The 25,190-nt window shown below is 44.4% G+C and overlaps 1 protein-coding gene across 1 annotated transcript; it reads left to right on the top strand.

Annotated features, from left to right (window-relative positions):
* The first annotated feature begins 756 nt into the window (after window positions 1-756).
* Window positions 757-23,625, top strand: LOC147607944 (E3 ubiquitin-protein ligase At1g63170-like). The gene is made up of 4 exons (XM_086790187.1): window positions 757-2,267; window positions 22,212-22,337; window positions 22,424-22,727; window positions 22,820-23,625. The coding sequence occupies exons 1-4, from the start codon at window positions 1,510-1,512 to the stop codon at window positions 23,000-23,002; spliced, it is 1,371 nt and encodes a 456-aa protein (XP_086646313.1). The 5' UTR covers window positions 757-1,509; the 3' UTR covers window positions 23,003-23,625.
* Window positions 23,626-25,190: the final 1,565 nt, after the last annotated feature.

Raw genomic sequence — 25,190 nt, 5'->3', positions numbered from 1 at the left:
TTGGTTCCTTGGCAAGGATTTTGTGTGCTGTCCTTTAATTTATAACAAAAGCAATGGTAAGAAAAGTGGATGCCATTGGATCATGTGTGTAAAATACTCCATTTAAATGTTGCCTGCACTCTCAAGTCAAACTCTTAAAGTTGAGTAGAAATTGTAAAAAGGTTTTTGTTCCATTCAAAGTTGCCCACGCTCTCAAATCAAACTCTTAAAGTTAATCTTATAATGAGTTACATATTTGCCAACGTATATTTTTTTCCCACTAGGACTTGTGTAGACCATGTTAGAGGATTGTGAGGTTCATAGTAAGGGATGCCTTTGCTTCTTTGAGCCTTGATAGTTCCATAGAATTATGCAAAGGAGAGATCTTGTGGATGAGAGTTTATCAAGAGCTACCAATCCCAAAAGTGATGTGAAGAAGGTTTTATAACTGACGACGATGACGAGTTGAACACCTCTGCTCTCAAGGGAGCATGCTCTCAAATGTATGAAGAAACCATTCCTGAGGATGATCCAAACCACTAGGAAATTTGAAGGACAATCAATGTTGAGACACACCTAAGCAAATTCCCTCGGTGCCATTCAATGCATCCAGTAGGGCACTGAAATGATGTTGTGGTTGGAATTAATTAAGCATTATAAGCCATATAATCTTTCTAGTCCCTGAATGATGATTGAGTGACTCTGTCAAACCGCTTACACACATGGCTAATACGGGCGGGCGGTCAAAAGCAAGTTTCTAGAAGACAAAGCACTAGCCAGGGGGGGAGGGCGGCCAGGGGTGTTTTTCAATGGTAATGTGCAGGCAGTGAACACGCGTTTGCACGTGTAAAATAAGGGCGTGGACACTGGGTAATCAAGGGCTGGGCGATACATCCCCCCTTTGTTTCGCTGAGCTTGATTCTTCCCACGGCTATGGTGGAAGATCAGCAGAGAGCGCCTTAAGGGAGCTCCTAGCTATCGCGGCCTTCTTTGCTTTGTATTCACGTTTATGTGTCCATCCTAGTATTTGCACAAGGGTCATCTGATATTCCATATTAGGGTTTTGGGACAGCTTCTGCGAGGGTTTTTTGGTTTGCCATACCTTTACTACTGCTAACCCATTTCATAGCTTCAATTTACATGAACTTTTAGAGTTAGATGAGCTTTTCTGCACATTTCAAGCTTTTTGCCTGTCTTGTTCTTGCCATAGCCATTGATCTTCTTTTTCCCAACCAATTCACATCAATCTTCAGCATTCCGTGAATCTTTACAGTTGATATATGCGCTTTTGTATGTTTTCTTGCAGTGCTTCAATCTCTCCTTAAGTCAGTGGGTCATTGGGGCAGCAAAATCGACTAATCTTTGCAGGGGATGAGGCTTATCTGCTACAGAAGTCTGTTTGCCAAGGAGGTTGCAGCGCAGTAGGTGGAAGAAGTTATTATATAAGTTAAATTAAATGTGGACTGGGTTGATTTGTGCATCTGAAATCTGTGGGTGTGGGGGTTTGTCAAGAAGGGTTTCCTTAGTTCCATGGCTGCTGGCTACAGTGGTGTGAATTTGGAGCATCAGCACACTGACACGTACCCTTTGCTTATGGAAGGCTTGGAGCGTGAGCATGTAGTGTCTATCATGGCGGACACGTCAGCAAATTTGGATGAGTATAAGGGCTCTCATCCGGCCAACTTGCCATCCTTACCTCGAGAAAATATTGTTATTTCCATTGATCCGCCCAGCATTTCACCAGCTTCAATGCCAAGTCAAACACATATGAACCTCCCTGCCACCAGCTCATTGGGGAGGTCAATGTCAACATCAAGTCATTCACAGCTGATCCTGGCAGCTAGCTCTTCCAGAAGGTCCAGATCTTCAGGACGGCAGAGCAACTCTAACAGTGGATACAGCACCCGGCAACGGACTAATCCTTTGAATTCTGGACTGTGGATATCAATCGATATGGCGATCACAGTCAGCCAAATAATTGCCTCCATCATTGTGCTTTCCTTGTCCAGGGAGGAAAAACCAAGGGCCCCGCTGGCGTTGTGGGTCATGGGCTATGCAGCAGGTTGCCTTGCAATGCTTCCGCTTCTGTATTGGAGATATTCTCATCGTCATGCACGGCAACACGACCACGACACTCTGGCATCATCTGCGGTCTCTTCATCAAGCGCTGCAAGTTCTCCACACACATCGCGTCCATTGCCGCAGCCTACTTCTCAGCAGGGTGAGGAATCAGAGGGTGTTTTGCCGGCAGGTGGAGGACGTCAAGTGCCTAATGGTGGAGATTCAAGGTATTTAGATATCTAAGTTATCTTTCAACGATCATATAGATGAAATTTGGGATGAGCATATGCTAGTATGATGAAAATTGGTCTCTTTGATGGTTTAGTTAATTGAGTTTGTAGGAACTTTCTATAAGCTTGCTCCGACGTATTAGCTTTTTGGTATACTAAATTTACATTTTTGAGCTATCTATTTTCAATGCAGATTGTGTTCTCAATTTTACTGCTAAAAATACATGAATTGTATCTGAGGCAGGTCCTTCTGCATGTTAAGTTCGCGCCTTCACTGATAGGGTAGCTGCTTTTATTGTTCATTAACAGATGCCTTAAGATACTTTGCTGACAAGTTTTCACTAGAATATCTCCCAGGTAAGCCATGCCAATGCGTACACACACAAACACACACACACACACACACACACACATTGCTGGCACACTGATGCATTAACATGGCACTTGGCTTCTTCCAGCACAGAGCAACATGTACAAGCTCTTCAGAGCATGAATAAAGACACTAGACAATAGAGTCAGATGTAGAATGGTTTTTATTGTAAATTGTAAACTTTAGCAGCACCACAGTCAATAGAGGAAATGACAAAGCTTGAATGTAGTTTTTATTATTTAAGGACTCAGACCTTTAGTGGCCATAAAGATGCTAGTGATCTTGTGATTGTAACAATCCTTAATAGTGAAGGACCAATTTTATTTGCATAGGAGTCAATACCTGCACAGATCCTTGCAAATAAAAGTCATTTGCTGTAATTCACTCTTTGAAAGAGTGGAGGCGCTTGTCTGCTAGAAACCACATGCCTATCAATTCATGCTTTGAAACAGTGAAGACACGTGTATGTTAGAAGCTTCATGGCTTTCTATGATTGTATTTGCCTGTAATAGTGCTAAGCATTGGGCTGACACACCTGCCACTCACCACTACAGACTTATCGCGAAAGAGAGTAAAAACCAAGGTGAAATTACCTGAATTTGGAGCCTACAAAGTCTACAAGAGGCCAAGTAGTGCAAGTTGAAGCAACAGAGGTTCTAGTTGGTCCAAAATAGTGATGTGCGGTGAATGAGCAAGAAAAGACAGCAGCAGTGATGCGCTTTGGTGGAAACAGCCTTGAATAGGTGAAAAATGGGAAGAAATAGGCTGTCCGACTTATGACTAGTTTGTATTTCGAACATTCCCAAAATCACATAATTATGATTCCATAATTCTAGTGGGTTTGATATATATAATCTTAATTATTTCAAGTGGTGTCTGAACTATAATTATGTGAATTTGGGATGTACCCTGTATATTACGTGTATCTGCCCATACCTGTTGCACCAGTTGTACCTGCTATACCGCACATTTCGACATGTGGGGGATTTTGCAAAATCAAAGCAAACGCATCAAATTGGTAACAAATAAGTCATTACCCTACACCATTTTGTTATTTGCAAGGGGATTTGTAGGTATTTTGACAAAGGTGTACGCTACAAGCCAAGTATTTGACTTTCTGTCAGTGAGCACACACATTGCAGGTGATTTTGCGTTTGCAATGAGTTTTGCATTTGGGCATTTGCAAATGGCTCATCAAAGCAGGGGATGTATTTGGGGTTTTGGCACATGAGGACAAGCTCGATTGGAGCAATCACTCCCTGTAAAACTTCATGATTTAGAATCTGCTGGTGCCCAAGGGCCTTTGGGGTTTTGTGTGTGGGGATAACACTCGTCCAAACATTGTGTCTACCACACCTCAATGAGGTGAAGGGCAAGGTGCTCAGCAGGCTCAAGCTCAACCTGTAACACCTTCATAGGAGAAAAGAAGATGGGATTGTTGAGATTACATGGTGCTTCAGAGAGGGAAGAGATGGAGGAGAGACTAGACTTTGAAACATAGTTCCAAACATTCGTTGTTTGGCATTTGTCAAATGTTTGGGAGAATGAAAAGTATGAAAACGTTTGATTGAAGTCTCTGTGGAGTATCATACGTGGCCTCCCAAATACCTCCAGCTTGAATGGTCAAGCCATAGGCATGCTGTAATTAATACATGCAATGATGCATGATGTTGGAATTTGGATTTCATACATGCTGAAAATTGAAATTCATAAAAACCTCATGAGTCATGACACTAGACATGAAAAGCTGTTAACTTAAAACTTAAAACCTCTTGGAAACTAGAGGTCAGGTTTGAAACTTTGATCAATGTTAAATGATAAGCATTGAGATATGACAAGCTGAAATTCTGATTTCAATAAAAATCTCATGACATAGACCAAGTCCCAAGTTCCAACATGAGTTTGGAAAAAACCAAATCCCAACAATAAAGATATGAAGCTACAACAAAACTCAAATACCAAAACTAGAAATGACAGGTACGAGAAATGATGAATCATAACACTAGAGTCTATCCTGATTCCTGATCCTCTTTTGCCACATGAGAGGGAGAAGAAGCACCATTATCATCATCATCATCAGAGTCATCATCCTCCTGCTCTTCAACATCAACATTCACTTGAGCATTAGTGGTTGCATTCCCCACAATGTCCTCATCATCCTGAGGCTCTTGAAGTTCTTGCATAATAATCAACCTTTCATCATCTTTCTCTTTGTTTGGTAATCTCCATTTTCTCAAACCCTCTTGCCTTGATTTTAGAAATGAGCCTAAGGTTTGTGTGTATGTAAACCAACTTTTTTGTGTTGGAGGGCTTCAACCTATTCCATCTTTTTGTGTGTATGAGAGAGAAAGTGCTCCAATTCCTCTTACATGGAGATGCACAACTCCCTTGAGAAAGCACATGAAGAGCAAGGTGTTGCAATTTTGGTGTACTTGCTCCAAATGACTCCCACCATTTTATTGCTTGGTGCATTCTTTTCTCTTCCTTTACAATTTTACGAGCGAAGGAGCCTCTCTCAGATCTATATGCATCCAACTCATCTGTAAGTACTCCTTGTTCTTCTACATTGTACTCACTCCAACGCTCTATGACAGTCATCCATCAATTTTCACCTCCCCATAGGAACCCACCTTAGGGCAATAGTGGTGCCTTTCCACACGATCCTGCTTTTGGACAGTTTTCTAACATGCAGAACACGTATGGTGGAAACCCACAGAGTTCCTTTTTCGGACGAGGGGGCAATGAAGCAACCATATCAAATTTTTGCAAACGCAGCAAACTAGCAAAGTTCAGATGACCAAAAGCGCAGAGACAGACAATAGATTCTTCTTTATCCCTGGCACATACAAAGCATCTGAAAGTGTGAAAGCGCTGCCATTTGCAGTAGTAAGCATAATTTTACGAATGCCCTTCACTAGGTAAGAAGCATTATTGGCACATGTGACAGTATTCCCATTAGGGGACAGCCTCAAGAGAAGTGAGCCACCTATTCCACAAACAGTCTATGCATCCAGGCTATTTTGACGGTGGTTCCGTGTTCCAATCTCTAAATGGGGGTTACCCTCAGGGAGGTATGGGAATGCAAGGGAATTTTGGAGCTAATTTTCAGCGTAGTATGCAAGGCAACATGTATGGTGGTATGCAGTCCGGAATGCAAGGGAATATGTATGGGGGCATGCAGCCCGGAATGCAAGGAAACATGTATGGGGGCATGCAGCCCGGTATGCATAGTGGTATGTTTGGAAACATGGGAGGATCAACAGGATTGCATGGTATGCAAGGTGTGGGAACTGGCAATGTTGACTCTAGTATGGGCATGAATGCAGGGGGTAGCAATCTTGTGAGGTCACTTCCTTACGATAATCTAACGCCTATGGGTAAGGCGAAGGATTATAAGGAAGGGGGAGCTGCAGTGAAATTTGACACATTCAGTGGGGCCAAAGACAAGCTCAAGGCACTTACCTTTTTACAGCAGCTTGATGTTGCTTGTTCTGGTGGAAATTACACGGAATCCTCGAAAGTGAGAAAAGCTGCGACTTTTCTCAAGGGCAATGCATTGCAGTGGTGGTCCACTCTTCTTTTACAGGGCATAGCACCATCTACTTGGATACAATTTAAACAGGTGTTCTCTTCCGTGTGGCTCACATCTATATTTGAGATGGGTGTAATGACAGCATGGCATAAGTTGGATGCATCGAAATGTGAGAATCTTGAGGATTACAACAAGAAGTTTTGGGAAGCTTTACTTCCAGTTACTTCTTATTGTGCCGTCTCATTGTCAGAGCAGGTTGAGAACTATTGTTGTGCGTTGCCCAAGGCAGTGCGTGACTATTGCATTAAGACTCGAGTAACAAATATGTCGCAGATGATAGAGAATGCCATGACAGCAAATGCGTTACTAGAGTTTCAACTGGATTTAAGGGCAACAAAAGCACTGGCAAGAAAATTGAGAAGTCAGGGCATGCATCGCATGATGCAACAGTGCCTGCAGAGAAGCGACGTAAGAAGTTACCAATGCTCAAGAGAACTCCTGAGGAGAAACATGCTTTGATGGATGCCAAGAAATGCTTTTTCTGTACCGAAGAGGGACATATGTCCCAAGCGTAAGTCCCACAAGGACTGTGACACTAAAGGGGAGCCCAAGTCTAAGAAAGCAAAGCCTTCTGCAGGTTTAGCTCTTGATCTTGTTGGGAAACAGCCAGGTGGTGAGGAGACTGAGTTGTGCAGGGCATGGGACAAAGTTAGAGATCAGAATGCTTTGATTTTCTTTGACACAGGTGCTAGAGCCAACTTTATCTCACCAGATTTGGATGGCAGTAGTATGTAAGAGACTTGGATATTGCTTTTGCTTAGGTGCGGACAGCCATTGCAAGGTCACAAGACAAGCATAAAAAGGCTGCCGACAAGCATAGAAGGCAATTGGATGTTAAAGAGAATGATTGGGTATTGTTGAAATTTGAGAAAGCAAGACTTGCAAAGAGGCCTGGCAAAGAGGGTGCATATCCTAAGCTTGCAACGAGGTACTATGGACCTTTTCGAGTGATCGAGAAGATCACTCGAAAAGGTCCATAGTACCTCGTTGCAAGCTTAGGATAGTCGCTTTCAGATTGGCATTACCTAGAGAAGATCACTCGAAAAGGTCCATAGTACCTCGTTGCAAGCTTAGGATAGTCGCTTTCAGATTGGCATTACCTAGTCATTGGCACATACACAATGCTTTTCATGTGAGTCTCCTTTGCAAGTATGTAGGGCCGGAGCCCAGTGAAATGGTCATTGAGGATCCACCAGAAGTGGATGAGCTTGAGGAGATCTTGCAGCCAGAGCAGATTGTGTATCACAAGGAACGCAAGCTTGCTGCAGGCAAAGTTGTGAGGCGATTGTGAAGTTTAAGAACTATCTTCCCATTGATGCTAAATGGGTAGATGAAGAGTTCTTCAAAGATTGCCCGCATGTGCTTCAGACATATTTGGATGCATTTCAGTTTGCGGACAACTGTTTAGAAGCGAGGGGGAATGTCACCATTTAGCCACCCGAATGGTTCACTCTTGCTTTCACACTATGTACATATCGGATTGGTGTCCATGGCTTATGGAATGTGCCTATGCATGTGATTGACACGTGTCATGCTGTATAGTTGGATATGATATTTCGCTGGGACTTGATGTTATTATGCCCGGAATATCTGGAGGACTTGGCTTTCCGCTGGGACTTGTGCCTTTGTGTACATGCCCGGAAACGCCTGGAGGACTTGGCTTTCCGCTGGGACTTGTGCCTTTGTGTACATGCCCGGAAACGCTCGGAGGATTGGCTTTCCACTGGGTCTGGTATCGCATATACTTGCCTGGAAACGCTTGGTCTTATATGGTTTCATGAACGGAAATTGCTCATGCCAATGCTGCATTGCATAGCATCTTTATGTGCTTGCCTGCAAATGATATTGCATGCTGTTTTCATGCCTGCATGACCTATGTGTAGTTCCGGGCTAGGGGACGTCCGCCCGTGAACCGTGCGTGTGAAACTGTCTGCTGACATGGTTGTGTGGCATGTGAACAGGTGGTAAGTATTACCCAATCTAGGCTCAAATAGCCCTTAGGACTTAGCCAATATTTATAAGTGAGTGTGTTTCCATTTCATTAAAGTTTGGGCGCCCAAAAGTCACTTATAAATTATGACCGCTTTCAAGTTCACACTCACTGAAGTCCCGAGGCGGACAAGACTCAATGTCCAGGACCTGATCCTTCCCTTTTACTCATAAATGGGCATCTCCCATGTCCCTTTACGTGATTGGACCCCAATTCACTTACTTATTAAGAGAAATTCGTGTTTTCTCTTCATGAGGATTTTTGGAGGCTGAAAACTCTGTTTTTCCACCATTTCTCTCCATTTCCAAGCTCTCCATAGCCATACCCAACTTGCTAGGGTGTTTTCCAAGCTTCCAAGAGTGTTTCCAAGTGCTAATCACTCTCCTACTCACTCCCAATGACTGAAATTCAACAAAACAGCTCTCATTTTTGCTGTAATTTTTGGTCTTTTTGCTAAAAACCCTAATTTCAGCCTTCCTTTCTCAAGTTGAACCATAGGGGAAGCTTTCCCAGGGTTCCCTTCATCCTCTTGAAGACTTTTGTCACGAAGGATTGCGGCAAATCGAAGATATCAACACTTCTAAAGCTTCCAACGCGAAGGCTTCCGCTTGCAACAACTTCTATGAAGACTGGTAAGCTAATTGGACAATGTGTTGTCATTACTTACTCAGTAGAAGGGCAGGACTCCTTGTTTAGCCGCCCTGTGTAGTATTTCTCTTGTCCTATGTGCTCTTGAAGATGTTGCTACCTTGCTTGGTAGAACATAGAGCCAATGGTAGAGAATATGGGCACTGAAGTCGGGCCGGGCATCAAGGCAGCTCCTTGGTGATCTACATCGACATACCATTGTTTTCTAAATGCTGAATTTCATATGCATTGGCATGGAGGATTTGGCAATGGATGCCCGTGAAGCTATGTATTGAATTTCTCCAATAGTAATACAATTTACTCAAGGGAGGGGTCGGCCGTTCCGGCTCATTGTGTGTCTCTTGTCAATTCAGCAATTTACTTCTTGTATTTGAGCAAGTGTCCTTCAAATCTTAGTGTATTTAAGTGTATTGATTAGCATTGTGTTCAACCAAGTTACACTCTCTCTCTCTCATGCTTTTTGGATAGGCTGCTGGTGGGTCTGCGCTGCTGGTTCTCATGCTTTTTGGAGGGGATTGTTGGCGGGCTGCGCTGTAGTGTATACAGGCGCTGCTGAATACTAGGCCCTGGTATGCCTTTTGGAGTGTGAAGGAGTTGGCTGCTGTGCTGCGCCACAGAGAACACAGGCGTTGATTCTTTCTCTCTCTCTCTTTTCGTTTTTGGAGAACAGGCTGGCTGCTGCGCAACAGTACATACAGGCGCCTTGTCATGGCCCTGTGAAAATGGAGCAGGACAAGTGTGGGCATGGTGGTTGCAGAGTCAGAATATTTTATGATTCACATGGGGGGTGCCCGGACAGAGTTTAAGATGTGTGGACATCCCTAGGTGTGAAGGGGGGAACTAGAAACATTAAGTTTTAATGTTTATTGGAGTTTGCCCCTAGGCCTTAGTGGCCCTAGGAACTTATTAAAGTTGGGGCCCTAGGGATTAATTTGGGGAGGAGTTTTCTCTCTCTTCTCTCTCTCTCTTCCCTTTTTGGGGAGTCGTGTAGCAAAAGTGGAGAGTTCCTTCATGCGCATGTTCCCTAGCGTGGAAAAGAGGAGGAGAAGGGCTGTTGGAGAAGTCGTGTTGCTGCTGCTGATTTTCTGAGTGCAAACCAGCCGTACAGCACTGAACGGCCAGAACTGGGCACACTCTCTCTCTCTCTCTTTCTCCTCTGTTGCTGGCGGCGCTCAGGACTGCTGCTGGTTTGGCTGCGCAGAAGCCCTGTACAGGCTGTACAGACTGTTTTTTCAGCAAGTACACCTTGTACAGCTGCCGTACAGTGTACGGGCAGCAGGGTACAGAAGGTACAGTTGCTGCAGAGGTGTTAACAGGTGCTGGACAGGTGCTGGACAGGCCTGTTTTCTCAAATTCAGGCAGGTACAGAAGTGGACAGCAGGCTGTTTATGCTAGTACAACGCCTGGCACGTATCCCGAGGCGGTACAGACGGGTACTGTGCTGATTTTCAGATCTGTACTTTCAAGGACAGCATAGGAGTGAGCATCAGGAGGAGAATACAGGCAAGTGCAAGCACACGTGTGAAGCAGGATTGTGGATTCAAGTGCCTGCAGGCACAGATTGGTGCTGTTGCTTCCTCCAGTGTTGTTTCACGAGCTGAACTTGGTAAGCTCTGTTTCTGTTCATCCATCTCTCTTTCTACTGCTTGATGTCTGCTGCAGGTATGTGTTATCTGGCTCCTTGTGAGAGGAGGGATTTGGCAGATTGACAAGGGATTAAGACAGAGATTGGACAGCACATGTATGTTTGAGCTGAGAAGATGTATCATGCTCTTGAGTTATGCCAGATGTATGCCCATGGCTGGCCTGCTTAGTGATCTTGGCTGATCAGAGGGAGGCACAGTGTGTTGTTTGAAGACACAGATCTGTGTGCATAGATCCTCTGTGCTGAGAAGGATTTGTGGGCAGTCAGATTGGACTTACAGGTGTAAACTCTTGGCTGGTTTTTGTGTTGTACTCAGCCATACATATTATTTTAATGGAATAAAGAAATACCGCAAGGGGCGCCAAGCTTTGGGGCCAATAGGTGTCGATGTGTTTTCAGATTTGGGCACTCTAGCCCCAATCTGTGTTTTGTTTCTCATCTAGACTACAAGTGGACGGGTGATTGCTTCTACCGCACTCTGGTTTTCTATCAGAGGCCGGTTTCAAGGTTCCGTTGCCGGGACCAATCATCGACTTTCTGAAGGGGGTGAGCTCGTGGTTGTTTTGGAGAAAGCCATCGCTGAAAATTCAGCAATCATGTCTGATACAGAGGAAGAGTACTTCTATCAAGAAGAAGAAGAGAAAGAGACTTCTCCTGAAAGAGATGTATCTGAGGATATTTTTGCAGGAGAACAAGCTGCAGATGTTGAGCCTTATGAGGATGTAACACAGCCAGAAGATGTGCATGGTAAAGAGGATGATGATGCTCGGTTCAAAGATCGCTTGGCTAGTGTTATGGATACTTTTATGCAGCTCACACAGAGTGAGAGATTTGCTGAATTCTTGAGATCTCGCTCAGAGCCCCGCACAGAGCCCCAGAAAAAGAAGAAGAAGGTTCGTTCAAAGAATCTTTCTCAAGGTCATAGTGGTACCACTCCACAGGATCCATCTCCTGCCCAGTTTCCGAATATGCAGCATGCTTTTGGTGCTAACCCACAGAGTTCCTTCTATGGACAGCCACCTATTCCTCAGCAGAACATGCATCCAGGGTACTTTGGTGGTGGCTCGGTGTTTCAATCCATGACTGGGGGTTATCCTCAGGGAGGCATGGGTATGTATGGGCCTTTTGGAGCCAATTTTCAGCCTGGCATGCAAGGGAATATGTATGGTGGTATGCAGTCCGGTATGCAAGGAAATGTGTTTGGAAGCATGCAACCTGGGATGCAAGGCAATATATTTGGTGGCATGCAGCCAGGTATGCAGCATGGAATGTTTGGAAACATGGCTGGGATGTATGGTATGCCTGGTGTTGGAATGGGAAATGCGGACCCAATGATGGGTATGAATGTTGGGGGCAGCAATCTCACGAAACCACTTCCCTATGATAATCTAACGCCTATGGGAAAGGCGAAGGATTACAAGGAAGGGGGAGCTGCAGTGAAGTTTGACACTTTCAGTGGGGCCAAGGATAAATTGAAGGCACTTACCTTTTTACAGCAGTTTGATGCTGCTTTTTCTGGTGGGAATTACACAGAGTCCTCAAAGGTGAGGAAAGCTGCCACTTTTCTCAAGGGCAATGCTTTGCAGTGGTGGTCTACTCTTCTTTTGCAGGGCATAGCACCCACCACATGGGTCCAATTCAAACAGGTTTTCTCTTCCGTATGGCTCACATCTACATTTGAGGTGGATGTTATGACCGCATGGCACAAGTTGGATGCTTCAAAATGTGATAGTTTGGAGGATTATAACAAGAAGTTTTGGGAAGCTCTACTCCCAGTGACTTCTTATCGTGCCGTGCCATTATCTGAGCAGGTAGAGAAGTATTGTTGTGGGCTGCCCAAGGAGGTACGAGATTATTGTATAAAGACAAGAGTAACGAACATGTCACAGATGATTGAAAATGCTATGACAGCTAATGCGTTACTCACAGGTGGTTCATCTGGATTTAAGGGCAGTAAGAAATTGAGCAAGAAAGCTGAAAAATTTGGGCATGCTTCTCGTGATGCTAAAGGGTCTACAGAGACAAAGTATAAGAAGTTGCCAATGCCCAAGAGGACTTCTGAGGAAAGACAGGCTTTGAGAGATGCTCAAAAGTGTTTTTATTGTACTGAAGAGGGGCATATGTCATTCAATTGTCCCAAAAGAACGTCCAAGAAGGACCTTGACAATAAAGGAGAGCCCAAGCCAAAGAAACCAAAGCCTTCTGCAGGCTTAGTTCCTGATCTTGTGGGGGAGCAGCTAAGTGGTGAAGCTACAGAGTTGTGCAGGGCATGGGGCAAAGTGAGAGATGAGAATGCTTTGATCTTCTTTGACACAGGTGCTAGAGCCAACTTCATTTCACCAGATTTGGCTGGCCGATTGGGGATTCGCGCAGAGGAGATGGGGCCGTTACATGAGGCAAATATGGCTTGTCCAGGGTATGCAGAACCCGTTACTCCTATTATTGGGAAGCTTCGGCTTCATTTGCAGGGTTATGTGGACAGCGAGGAGTTCTTCATCATGCCTTTGGATGGCTGTGATGTTTTGTTGGGGATGCCATGGTGCCACAGGGTACATGCGGTGGTGGATACTTACAATAGGAAAATTACTCTGACTCATAGAGGGAAAGAGCATGTATTGGATGTAAAACTCAAAGGGGAATCTGTTCCTATTGTATCCGCTTCGGCGATTTCATCAGTAATGAAAAAGCATCTTTCCGCGTACTTGATTTATGTAAAGGATGCACAGGATGATGAGTCTAAGTCTAATTTGTCAATGTTAGATAAGGACAGGGCTGATTTCTTAAGTGGGTTTCAAGACTGTTTTTCCGAGTCATTGCCAGGAGAATTACCTCCTGAGAGGCCAGAAGATCATGCCATAGATCTGATTCCTGGTAGTACTCCACCGAATAGACCGCCGTATCGTGTTAGTGCAGCCCAACAGGAAGAGATTATGAGTCAGGTGCAGGAGCTTCTAAATAAGGGGTTGATTCAGTCTAGCTCATCACCCTTTTGCTCACCTGTGCTCTTAGTGCAGAAGAAGGATGGTTCTTGGCGCATGTGTATAGATTACAGGGCGCTGAACAAGAATACCATCAAGAATCGATTCCCCATACCGAGGATCGATGACATCTTGGACCGCTTACAGGGCTCCACAGTTTTTAGTCGTATTGATTTGAAAAGCGGGTATCATCAGATACGCATTAGACCCGAGGATGTGCATAAGACAGCATTCCGAACCACATTTGGGTTGTATGAGTTCTTGGTTATGCCCTTTGGTTTGACGAATGCGCCTGCCACATTTAACAGAATGATGGACAGGATTTTCAGGCCTCATAGACAGTTTGTGGGCACATTCTTTGATGATATGATTGTGCATTCACGAACTGAGGAAGAGCATAGAAGGCATTTGGCCATTGTGTTTGCAGAACTCAGAAACCATAGGTTGGTGGTTAATGGCAAGAAGAGTGAGTTTTTCTTGCAGGAGATACATTTCTTGGGGCATATTGTGTCTGGTCATGGAGTCCGTATGGATCCAGCCAAGGTAGAAGCAATACTTAATTGGCCAGCTTTGAGGACCGTGCATGATGTACGCAGCTTTTTAGGATTGTGTTCCTATTACAGGCGTTACACACTTTGCTGAAATTGCTTCGCCTCTTCATGCTTTGACGAAGAAAGCAACTCCGTTTAGATGGGCTGATCGGGAAATTACAGCATTCAAAAAGCTCAAAGAAAAGCTTACTTCGGACCCAGTATTGGTGTTACCGGACCTCCGAAAGGCTTTTGTTGTCCAGTGTGATGCATGTGGAAGTAGCATTGGTGCAGTTCTCATGCAAGAGGGACATGTGATAGCCTATGAGAGTAGAGTTTTGCAAGATGCCGAGAAGCATTTACAGGTGTATGAGAAAGAGATGTTGGCTGTAATTCACGCTCTTTCTACATGGAAACACTACTTGCTTGGGGCTGATTTTACTGTACAGACAGATCATCAGACCTTGCGTTATTTCCTCACGCAGACTAAGCTTTCCGAGAAGCATATGCGTTGGGCAAACTTTTTGTCAATGTTTCACTTCCAGATTGTGCATGTGGAAGGCAAAAAGAATGTAGTGGCAGATGCTTTGTCACGCAAGCCACAGGTCTCTGCAGTTTCACTTGCTTATCATCATGAGCTTGATGAAATGAAAGAGCAGTATGCCCATGATGAGGATTTTGAAAGGTTGTATCATCAGATGTCTGAGGGTCAGCGGCATGAGCATTACACTCTCAGAGATGGGTTTTTATTGATGCATGGCAGACTGTGTGTTACCAGGCCATTGCGACTCAAGGTTATGATTGAAAGTCATGCTCCACCGTATGCCGGTCATAGAGGTATTGACGCCACGGTCAAAGCAGTGGAGACTTTCTTTTATTGGCCAACCTTGAGAAAAGATGTTGATGCCTTTGTGAGGCAATGCATCGTATGTCAGAAGGTAAAGTTTGACCGTCAGAAGACACCGGGGTTATTACAGCCTTTACCTATTCCGGATAGACCTTGGGAGAGCATTGCCATGGATTTTGTATTTGATCTTCCACGGACACCAACGGGAAATGATGGCATCTGGACTATCATATGCAGGTTCAGTAAGCAGGCTCATTTCATTCCCGTGAGGAAGACAATTAAAGTGGATCATATGGTGAAGTTGTTCATGGCGAACATCTTCAAGTATCATGGCTTGCCTACGTCTATCATTAGTGACCGTGATCCACGGATGACGAGTTTGTTTTGGAGAGGGTTGTTTGACAACATGGGTACAACTCTCAAGTTTTCATCGTCATTTCATCCACAGACAGATGGTCAGTCAGAAGAGGCTAACTCTACAGTGTTGGATCTTCTCAAGTGTTATGTGTCAGAGCACAAGCAACAATGGGAAAAGTATCTTCCTTTAGTGGAGTTTGCATATAACAACACTGTACATAGCTCGACAGGCAAGGCGCCTTTTGAGATTGTAGAAGGAGGGAAGAAGGTTCCACCCATTTTGCATACAAAGGATAAGATCTTTGAGGCTGATCAGTATGTGGAGAGCTTGGATGAAGGCTGAAGCTTATCGGAGAGTTAAGTTGGCCCTCCAGAAAACTCAGCAGAAGCAAAAGAAAGCCGCAGACCGTCACAGACGTGATTTACAGTTTGCATTGGGTGATTGGGTTCTTTTGCGTTTTGAAAAGGCTAGACTCAAGAAGATGAAGGGTAAAGAGCGCTTATTCCCTAAGTTGAGTATGCGATACTATGGGCCTTTTCAGGTTTTGGAAAAGATTGGTGAGGTAACCTATCGTTTGAAGTTACCAGATCACTGGAGGATTCACAATGCTTTTCACGTGAGTCTTCTTAGACCTTTCCGTGGGGATGTGCCTGAGGATGTATCAGATGAGGCTCAGCCGGAAGTTGAGGAACTTGATGAGGTTCTGATTCCAGAGCAGATACTGGCACATAAAGAAAGGAAGGTACGAGGTAAAGTTTCCCGTCGCTATCTTGTGAAGTTCAAGAACTATTCACCGATGGATGCGAAGTGGATGGAGGAAGGTGACTTAACAGATTCACCTCAGGTTTTGCAGCTTTATCTCGATGCCTTTGAGTTAGAGCCGACTCTTATTGTGGCTCATTCAGGTTCAGCAGAGCATGGGTCTGGAGCATTACCTGATGCTCAAGAGGGGGTAGCACCTCCACTCCCTTGATACAGACAGGCTCAGATGACATCTAGAGGTCGCTTGGTGCAGATTTTATCTCACCCGAAGGTACTGAGGCTGACAGTACATCTGTTTATGGGACTTCTATGATATATGTGTACTAGTCACATGGAGATTTTTGTGGATATGTATGGTTCACAGTGGTATACAACTTGGACTATTACTATGCCATTGGATTGCAGTGAATGATGATACATGTGTATGGCTCAGAGAGATTGGGACGCTGATCTTGCCATATTGTATATTTCACTTTGGATATTTTGATGCATCACCAGAATGCAATCGAGGACGCTTGCCATTTTTCAAGAGGGGGGTATGTCATGGCCCTGTGAAAATGGAGCAGGACAAGTGTGGGCATGGTGGTTGCAGAGTCAGAATATTTTATGATTCACATGGGGGGTGCCCGGACAGAGTTTAAGATGTGTGGACATCCCTAGGTGTGAAGGGGGGAACTAGAAACATTAAGTTTTAATGTTTATTGGAGTTTGCCCCTAGGCCTTAGTGGCCCTAGGAACTTATTAAAGTTGGGGCCCTAGGGATTAATTTGGGGAGGAGTTTTCTCTCTCTTCTCTCTCTCTCTTCCCTTTTTGGGGAGTCGTGTAGCAAAAGTGGAGAGTTCCTTCATGCGCATGTTCCCTAGCGTGGAAAAGAGGAGGAGAAGGGCTGTTGGAGAAGTCGTGTTGCTGCTGCTGATTTTCTGAGTGCAAACCAGCCGTACAGCACTGAACGGCCAGAACTGGGCACACTCTCTCTCTCTCTCTTTCTCCTCTGTTGCTGGCGGCGCTCAGGACTGCTGCTGGTTTGGCTGCGCAGAAGCCCTGTACAGGCTGTACAGACTGTTTTTTCAGCAAGTACACCTTGTACAGCTGCCGTACAGTGTACGGGCAGCAGGGTACAGAAGGTACAGTTGCTGCAGAGGTGTTAACAGGTGCTGGACAGGTGCTGGACAGGCCTGTTTTCTCAAATTCAGGCAGGTACAGAAGTGGACAGCAGGTTGTTTATGCTAGTACAACGCCTGGCACGTATCCCGAGGCGGTACAGACGGGTACTGTGCTGATTTTCAGATCTGTACTTTCAAGGACAGCATAGGAGTGAGCATCAGGAGGAGGATACAGGCAAGTGCAAGCACACGTGTGAAGCAGGATTGTGGATTCAAGTGCCTGCAGGCACAGATTGGTGCTGTTGCTTCCTCCAGTGTTGTTTCACGAGCTGAACTTGGTAAGCTCTGTTTCTGTTCATCCATCTCTCTTTCTACTGCTTGATGTCTGCTGCAGGTATGTGTTATCTGGCTCCTTGTGAGAGGAGGGGTTTGGCAGATTGACAAGGGATTAAGACAGAGATTGGACAGCACATGTATGTTTGAGCTGAGAAGATGTATCATGCTCTTGAGTTATGCCAGATGTATGCCCATGGCTGGCCTGCTTAGTGATCTTGGCTGATCAGAGGGAGGCACAGTGTGTTGTTTGAAGACACAGATCTGTGTGCATAGATCCTCTGTGCTGAGAAGGATTTGTGGGCAGTCAGATTGGACTTACAGGTGTAAACTCTTGGCTGGTTTTTGTGTTGTACTCAGCCATACATATTATTTTAATGGAATAAAGAAATACCGCAAGGGGCGCCAAGCTTTGGGGCCAATAGGTGTCGCTGTGTTTTCAGATTTGGGCACTCTAGCCCCAATCTGTGTTTTGTTTCTCATCTAGACTACAAGTGGACGGGTGATTGCTTCTACCGCACTCTGGTTTTCTATCAGAGGCCGGTTTCACGCCTGCAGAATCTTCTTCTCTCTCCTTTGCTTTTTGGCAAGAAGCAGGCTGTTGGGCTGCACTGCTGTCCATACGGGCAGTGCTGGACATAGAAGCGTGGACTGTAGGAGGGAGTACAGGGCTGGACAGCAGGTTCACCCATAGGTGTTCTCTCTCTCGGCTGCAAGACAAGAGGGCAGGACTAAACGGGGCTTTTCCTTGCGCCTCCTCTCTTGTGAAAAGCGACACAAGGACTGTAAGTTTCTCTCTCTCTTTTTTGAGCAGGTGGGACTGTAGGTGTCATTGAGTCTCTTTTCACTGGCTCGTGATTGTTATGGAGTCGTTCTCTCTGGCCCTTTGTGAGAGGAAGGGTTTGGCAGTTTAGAGAGTGGAAACAGGGCAAGTTTGTGGACTGTTTTCATGGCTGAGTTTGTGGCTATGCGCATGGTTCAGTCAGATGCATATTCCCCAAAACACCACACTGTCTTAGCAGATTAGAGGAGATAACAGTGTGGTGTTTTGGGGACACAAAGCTGTGTGTAACCTCTATGCTAAGAGGTCCAGAGGATTGGCCGATTGGACATGCAGACATACAAGCCATGAATGACCATGTTGTATTCATTTAAACTTTTCCATTGAATTTGAAAAAAGAAATACCGAAAGGGGCGCCAAGCTTTGGGGCCAACAGGTGTCATTCTTTTTCATGTGTTGGAGCACTCTAGCTCCCATATATTTGTTTTATTGGCTGGACTACAATTGGATTGGGTGATTGCTAGTCTACCGCACTTTGGTTTCTACCAGAGGCCGGTTTCAGTTGCCTTACTCCAAGCTTCACTTCATGTGTTCATCCTATGCTCTCTTGTTATTTCAGCTAAGGAAGCCACTCTCTATTGCTGAGGTCACCGACAGTGCATTTGAGCCATCGTCCTGATGGCTAAGTGTGACCCCCCTTCCCTCTGTTTTCCCCTTGGAACTTATGTCATATCACTAAGGAGTATTTATGTGTTACAAGCTTTGGGGGCCTCTTTAGTTCCCACACATGGGATAGGCCAGGTTTTCCAATTTACAACATTGATGTCGCAAAAGATGTCCACATATCCATGGATTCCTGTGAATCCAAAAAATCCATATAGCATAGAAGCTTGTCTCCAATCTCCAAATCTCTCACGAGATTCTGTCGAGGTTCTGGTGGCAGCCAAGAGTTAGGCAGCCAGAATGATCTCCAAACTCCCACGTGGTTATGTCGAGGGACCGGCGGCGCTCAAGAGATAGGCATTCAATAAGATCTCCAAACTCCCACAGAGGTATGTCGAGGGACGGGCGCGGCAGCCAAAAGATAGGCAGATCTCCAAAAGTCCACTGAAAACAGAGTTCCGTACGAAAGGTTTAACTGGTACAGTAGATACATCATCCAATACATGCAGTACAACAGGTACAGCGTGTACAACCATCAAGTATGGCCAGCAAGTACGCAGGTATAGTTTCTAAGTATAGTCCACGTCATCATTATGGTATGGTACACTGGTCCATGTACAACAGTATGGCTGGGCACAGTTTGCACAGCAGCATGGCAAGGTACAGTACAGCAGTAGGAGAGGCATCAGGACATCCAGGAGCAGGAATTCATGTATGTGCAGATTGTGCAGTATGGATAGCACAGTAGGCATCATCAGTCTGTACGGACAGGTACATAAGCATTGTATGGAACAGTACGGATAGGGTGCATATGCCATGTCAGCAGTGCACAGGTTCTGTACGGACCTGTACAGCAAAAGGGAAGAGAGAGAGAGAGAGAGAGAGAGAGAGAGAGAGAGAGAGAGATGGCATGTCCAGGTTCTTCCTTGCATACAGTTGAACTGTTGATGGCATGGAATATATATATATATATATATGCAAGATTTTGTGTTTTTCCTTCCGTCATGCTTTTCTTCCCACATGCTGTTGCTTTGTGATTTGCCCAAAATTACAAGCCAAGGCCAAATCTATTATGTATGTGCATTGTGCAATGTCCAAGGTTTCACAGGTGCCCCAAAATAATAATGAGTGTGAAGCCTTTTACTCAGGAAGGGGCCAAATAATAAAAAGCCCGGCCTTTGTTGATAAACCTGTCCACCTTCATTGATAATGATGTGAACACGCGGAAATGTTCCGTTTAAGTGTATTTTCACACAATTGGGCTTTGTGTCAGTCCAATGACCTGTCGGGCACATGTCCTCCGTAATCCATAACGCAAGAGATGATTTGTCAAAACTGGGTCCCTTTCTTGATCCCGAAATGATGTTCAGGGTGCCCGGAAACCAATATCTTGATAACTTCACATTCCCAAAGCTTGTCCAAAAGTCCAAAAATCCTCAGAAATCTGTAATATACTCTGATAAATGCTGGTAAATCCCATAAATCTTGGAAATGGTGACATGTATTGTTAGCAAACGAGAGCTCTTCTCAATGTCAACCGTAGGCTGAGGCAGAGGATATGAAAATGGACTTGAATGATTGTGAAGAGTGTAACGGGAGGCGGACGCGTGTATTGGAATCGTATAAATGTGAACAAGATTCTGAGCTCTTAACACTTGAGCATTACAACCACAAAGCTGAAAAATGACAGTACACCACATAAAGGGGCCGATGATAGGCTGACCCCCCCCCTTTAGGTTATATTACCAAAAGAGTCAGCAAGGTACAAGATTACGGGTGCCTCGGGATTCACCACCAGCCTGCACATGATTCTTCCAAATACATCATGAATGAATACATTTCAAACAAGAGAATCTGTAGGTACATCCGCCCTACACACAGGTACATCTGCCCTGCACAAGCCTCTTCACAGGTACATCCGCCCTGCACAAGAGTATCACAATCCTCACAGGTACTTCGCCCTGCACAAGATGTAAATGGATCTTTAGGCCCTATTTCCACGCGAGAAACTGATCCAGAAACCTGTGTTCTCCGCGAGCTGTTACACCAGGAATCCTTGAGACACATCCATGCTCACATATTCCATTGCTGTCCGGCCTGTTTTGTGCAATAACCAGTCCAAAACAGCAACTTTCTATCGCGAGAAATCCACCTGTAAGGGGTCCTACAGCCCTGTGGAGGTCCCTAGAGCTGTCCTGTACTGTCCAAGTTGACTTTGGACACCTGTAATAACCAGCCCAAAACTCGCAATAACCAGAAATTGTAGGTCTGAAATTTACCAACCAGCCCTTTAGAAGAGTGTGGGGATCGTTGTCCAAGCTTGTGTGAGTCCGGGAAGCAAGCAACCAGCCCTGTAGCAACTCCCAAAGCTCCAACCAGCTCTCCAATGTGTTGAATAATGAATAAAACAGCCCAAAAGGCCTCTTGAGGGAGGCGCCTTTTTCCAGTGCCACCTAAGGGGCTTGGTGGGTACACATACTGGCTGACATGTGTCCCCATAAGGTGTCCAGGTAGGTGTCCAGCCCATAGTGCTCCATTTGTCCTGTTTGTATAAGTTTAGGTCCAACCAAATGGAAAATGGCCATAAGCTGTCCGGACTTCATTAATGAGTGTGGACCTGCAAACCAATAAACCTTAGTAGTAAATGAAGTAAGCTGTAAATTGAGTGTGGACGCACTTACCACCTGCAAAACCCATAAGCCCACAGTTTTAGGCCCAAACAGGAGTGCACACACGTGTCCACAAGGTGCCCGGGCGTCCCCGGTCCCTCGGACTTCACAAGCCAAAATAACAAGCATTGTCCAGGCAGCAAGACAATGTCACACAAAGTAAAATAAAGTTATGGCATGCATCATTTATGCATTGTGCACATGTAAACTTGGAGAACCACCTATCATCATTCTTGTACTTGAAAATATTCCGCCTGCCATCATAACACACCATGTGTGCATGGCCGGAATCCACACGGGCACCGCCCGAAAGTCCACAAATGTCCTGCCATGTCCTTGGACTCATATGCATCCACTCATATGATCCATACACATGCCCAGGTATAATACATACATGCATCCGCATGTTTCTAGGCCTGACACGCATCCGCATGTCCCTAGAATATAGGGGTTTGTGACAAAGAGGCTACTGTGAATGTTGATATATGTGACTGCTCAGAGGAACTGCATGTACCATCATCACAAGGAACTGCATGCTCCATCATACTGTCAATTTTTGACTGTATGTTGTGTAATAATTGCCACTTGTCTGTACATGGTTTGCATACCTGATATGTAGGCTGCTGATACCAAAGTGGCCACCTGAATAAAGTGCAAGCTTCATGACCACAGGATTACCATGCACATGGAAAGATTCAAGATTGCGTTGGATTGCTTCTTTGCTGTTTGGTTTGTTGTCGGCAATGTCTGGATATTTGGAGGGCACTCTTCTTCCCATGAAGCTCCCAATTTGTACAGGTAAGAATCTCCTTGTATTATGTTGATGCTGCTTAGTGTTTCTTCAGTTACAGTGTTTCTAATGCATTCTTCTATGGACCATTCAGGTTGTGCATTGTTTTCCTCACGTTTAGCTGCATAAGCTATGCCATGCCCTTTGTTATCTGTGCAACTGTATGTTGTTGTCTCCCATGTATCATCACACTCCTAAGCTATCGGGAAGACCATGTACAAGCAAAAGGTGCTGCCCCCGAGATTATTGCAGGGCTTCCTATCTATAAATTCAAGACAAAAGATTCAAGTGGCAAAGGATGCAAAGACGGAAATGATTCTGATTGTGAGAGCTCCGGAGAAGAGGGAATCTTCGCACCTGGTACAGACAAGGAACGAGTTGTGTCTGGTGAAGATGCGGTATGTGATTAAAAGCAGACCGAAATATGGTTACCATTTCCTTGTGTGCACGTGTGCTTTTTTTGAATCACTTGTGTATGCTTTCATTTTAGGTTTGTTGCATCTGCCTTGGAAAGTACAAAGATGGCGTGGACTTGAAGGAATTGCAGTGTGCACACTTCTTCCATGTGGAGTGTGTAGACAAATGGCTAAAAATAAATGCAACTTGCCCTCTATGCAAGCATGAGCTCAGCGGCTCCGATGGTGATGATCAACACGAGCAGTTGATGACTTGATGTATGTACAAATAGATTAATCAAGCAGGTCCAACAGGTGACAACAAGTGCAAAGAGCTCCTATGGACACTTGTGAACAGGCATCGATACATGTGAGCTGCCTTGCAAAGGCAGAAATATGGCAGATAACTTCAATGCCTTCAGTGATTTCAGAGGACATGCTAAGTCTTGTGGAGTCCCATCACCTGTCGGCAGTTTTTCACATGCATACAGATTTGAATGGTATATTGCAGTTTTTCACATGCATACAGATTTGAATGGTATATTCTAGTTTTATTGGAGCTGGACACTCCTTAGGTCACTAGTACTCCCCTTTGGGTTTCATCTCACATATCTGGCTATTGGAAAAAAATGTTTTTTGACACTTCAGCTGTCAGATAATTGCAGGGGTGGACTAGTGGGGGTGGGTTACCCAGGTTCTCGGAGATGACCCCTTCCTAGTGCTTCGGGTGCATCTTTGAGCTATATTGGTTAAGGATAAATGACAAGGATTCACTCAATTTTCTGTCCATTGTTCTAAGCTTAGCTCAAGCATTCATTACAAACTTGCAAATGGTAAATATATTTGCAATTTTTAATGGAAACAGAGGAGCTAATGAAAAAGTCATGTTTTGCCATGCGAACTTTGCTTTCCGTGTCGATGACCTCACTGCCTCATCCTCGTGGAGGCCAGTGAGATTAGTTTGCCAATAATTGTGGTAACATTTGAAGTGAGGAGAGGTAGAAGCAACATCTATTCTAGAGGCATCATTGCTGTGCGAGACGAAGGATGATTTTGGGCGGCTTTTTGAGTGAATCTTACATGAATCCCTAGGATGAAGTGAACCCATCTTTTCTTGAGCCTTGCTCACTCACGTCATTGTTGTGTGAGGCTAAGGATGCTTTTGGGAAACTTTTTTTGAGTGAATCTTACATGAATCCCTAGGATGAAGAAGTGAACCCATCTTTTCTTGAACTGCCGTGCGCACACGTCTCCACTTGAGAAAGAGATGCTCATTAGTAAAAAAAGTGGATTGTAATGCAAGAGAGTAAAACACACAATGTTCTTTCTACTTTCAATCGTAATTATTCACTTTAAATAATCACTTAAGGATGTGGAACTTCAGGATTTATAATATTTATTATATACATGCATCAACTGAATGTTTGCCAAGCCTAGCCCCCAAAGCAACAAGGTGCTAGGGTTGGTATTAAGGAGAAATTTACATCTAAATACAGTAGAAGTGACAGCTATAAAAACCATTCATTCATTTATATAGCAAAATCCAGCTACAAAATGCACTTTGTTGGTGTTTTCTCAAGCAACACAATTACCTTAGTTTTACTTAACCTTATGTGGCTAACATCTTTGCCATTATTTTAAGAGCATATCTTTTACAAGATTAATGCATCAAAACCTTAGCTATCAGATTTAATAAGTGATCCATTAAAGAAACAAGGATGAGGGGATTTTTTTCTTTGTTGACTTGTGGATGTGCATGGGGGCATCCTCTAGTGCTTTTCTATAGCTTTAATTATGGAATAAAGTTTTTCCTTTTTATGATTCTCATCATTCCAATACATAATCATAATGAAAATGATGCAAGATGGGAGCTTCAATAAGGAGAGATTGAGGATGGTGTTTATTAATAGCATTCCTCTTGTGTTCACACAAAGTCCAAGAAATGGGGGTATTCAAGTTTATTTAAACTTATGTATGCCTTGCAACTCTGTGCTGTATGCTTCTCTACTATTTTTCCATAGAGCAAGCTGAGGATCATAACTATTCTTGATCAACATTAGTAAAGTATATTTTGAAAGCAACATGAGATTGCAATCCTTTCGTGTAAACCTAGCACATTTGTGCTATCTTCTACAATGAAAAGGTAGTGCGTTGGATCCCCAAGCTAGTAAAGAAGTTGTGCACTACATGATCATTTGTAGTTTTTACATGACTCTTGAGATGTTGAGAGTGTATACCTTGTGTGGCAAACGGAAGGAAGCAAGATGAGACATATAAAACCACATAAAGCATGGAAACATACATACCAAGAATACCATGAAAGCTCCAACACGTAGGGAGAGGGAGGGAGAGAGAGAAGCATTGGCTCAATCGGCCCCGCAACTGAGTGCCATGAATGGTCCCCTCAGTGAGTATTTATAGTTTTTATTAAGATAAATTTGGCAAAAGCCAGTTACAATGCTTTTT

This window comes from Cibotium barometz, chromosome 54 (genome assembly GCF_041138505.1).
Source record: "Cibotium barometz isolate CiBa-2024 chromosome 54, ASM4113850v1, whole genome shotgun sequence".
NCBI lineage: Eukaryota > Viridiplantae > Streptophyta > Polypodiopsida > Cyatheales > Cibotiaceae > Cibotium > Cibotium barometz.
This window is presented reverse-complemented; position numbering and strand designations above follow the sequence as displayed.

Excerpts from the sequence above, each read along its gene's own strand:
- LOC147607944 (XM_086790187.1), top strand. The coding sequence starts at position 1,510 with ATGGCTGCTGGCTACAGTGGTGTGAATTTGGAGCATCAGCACACTGAC. Across the intron at positions 2,268-22,211 it reads CCTAATGGTGGAGATTCAAG|GATTACCATGCACATGGAAA; the intron begins GTATTTAGATAT and ends TCATGACCACAG. Across the intron at positions 22,338-22,423 it reads GAAGCTCCCAATTTGTACAG|GTTGTGCATTGTTTTCCTCA; the intron begins GTAAGAATCTCC and ends TGGACCATTCAG.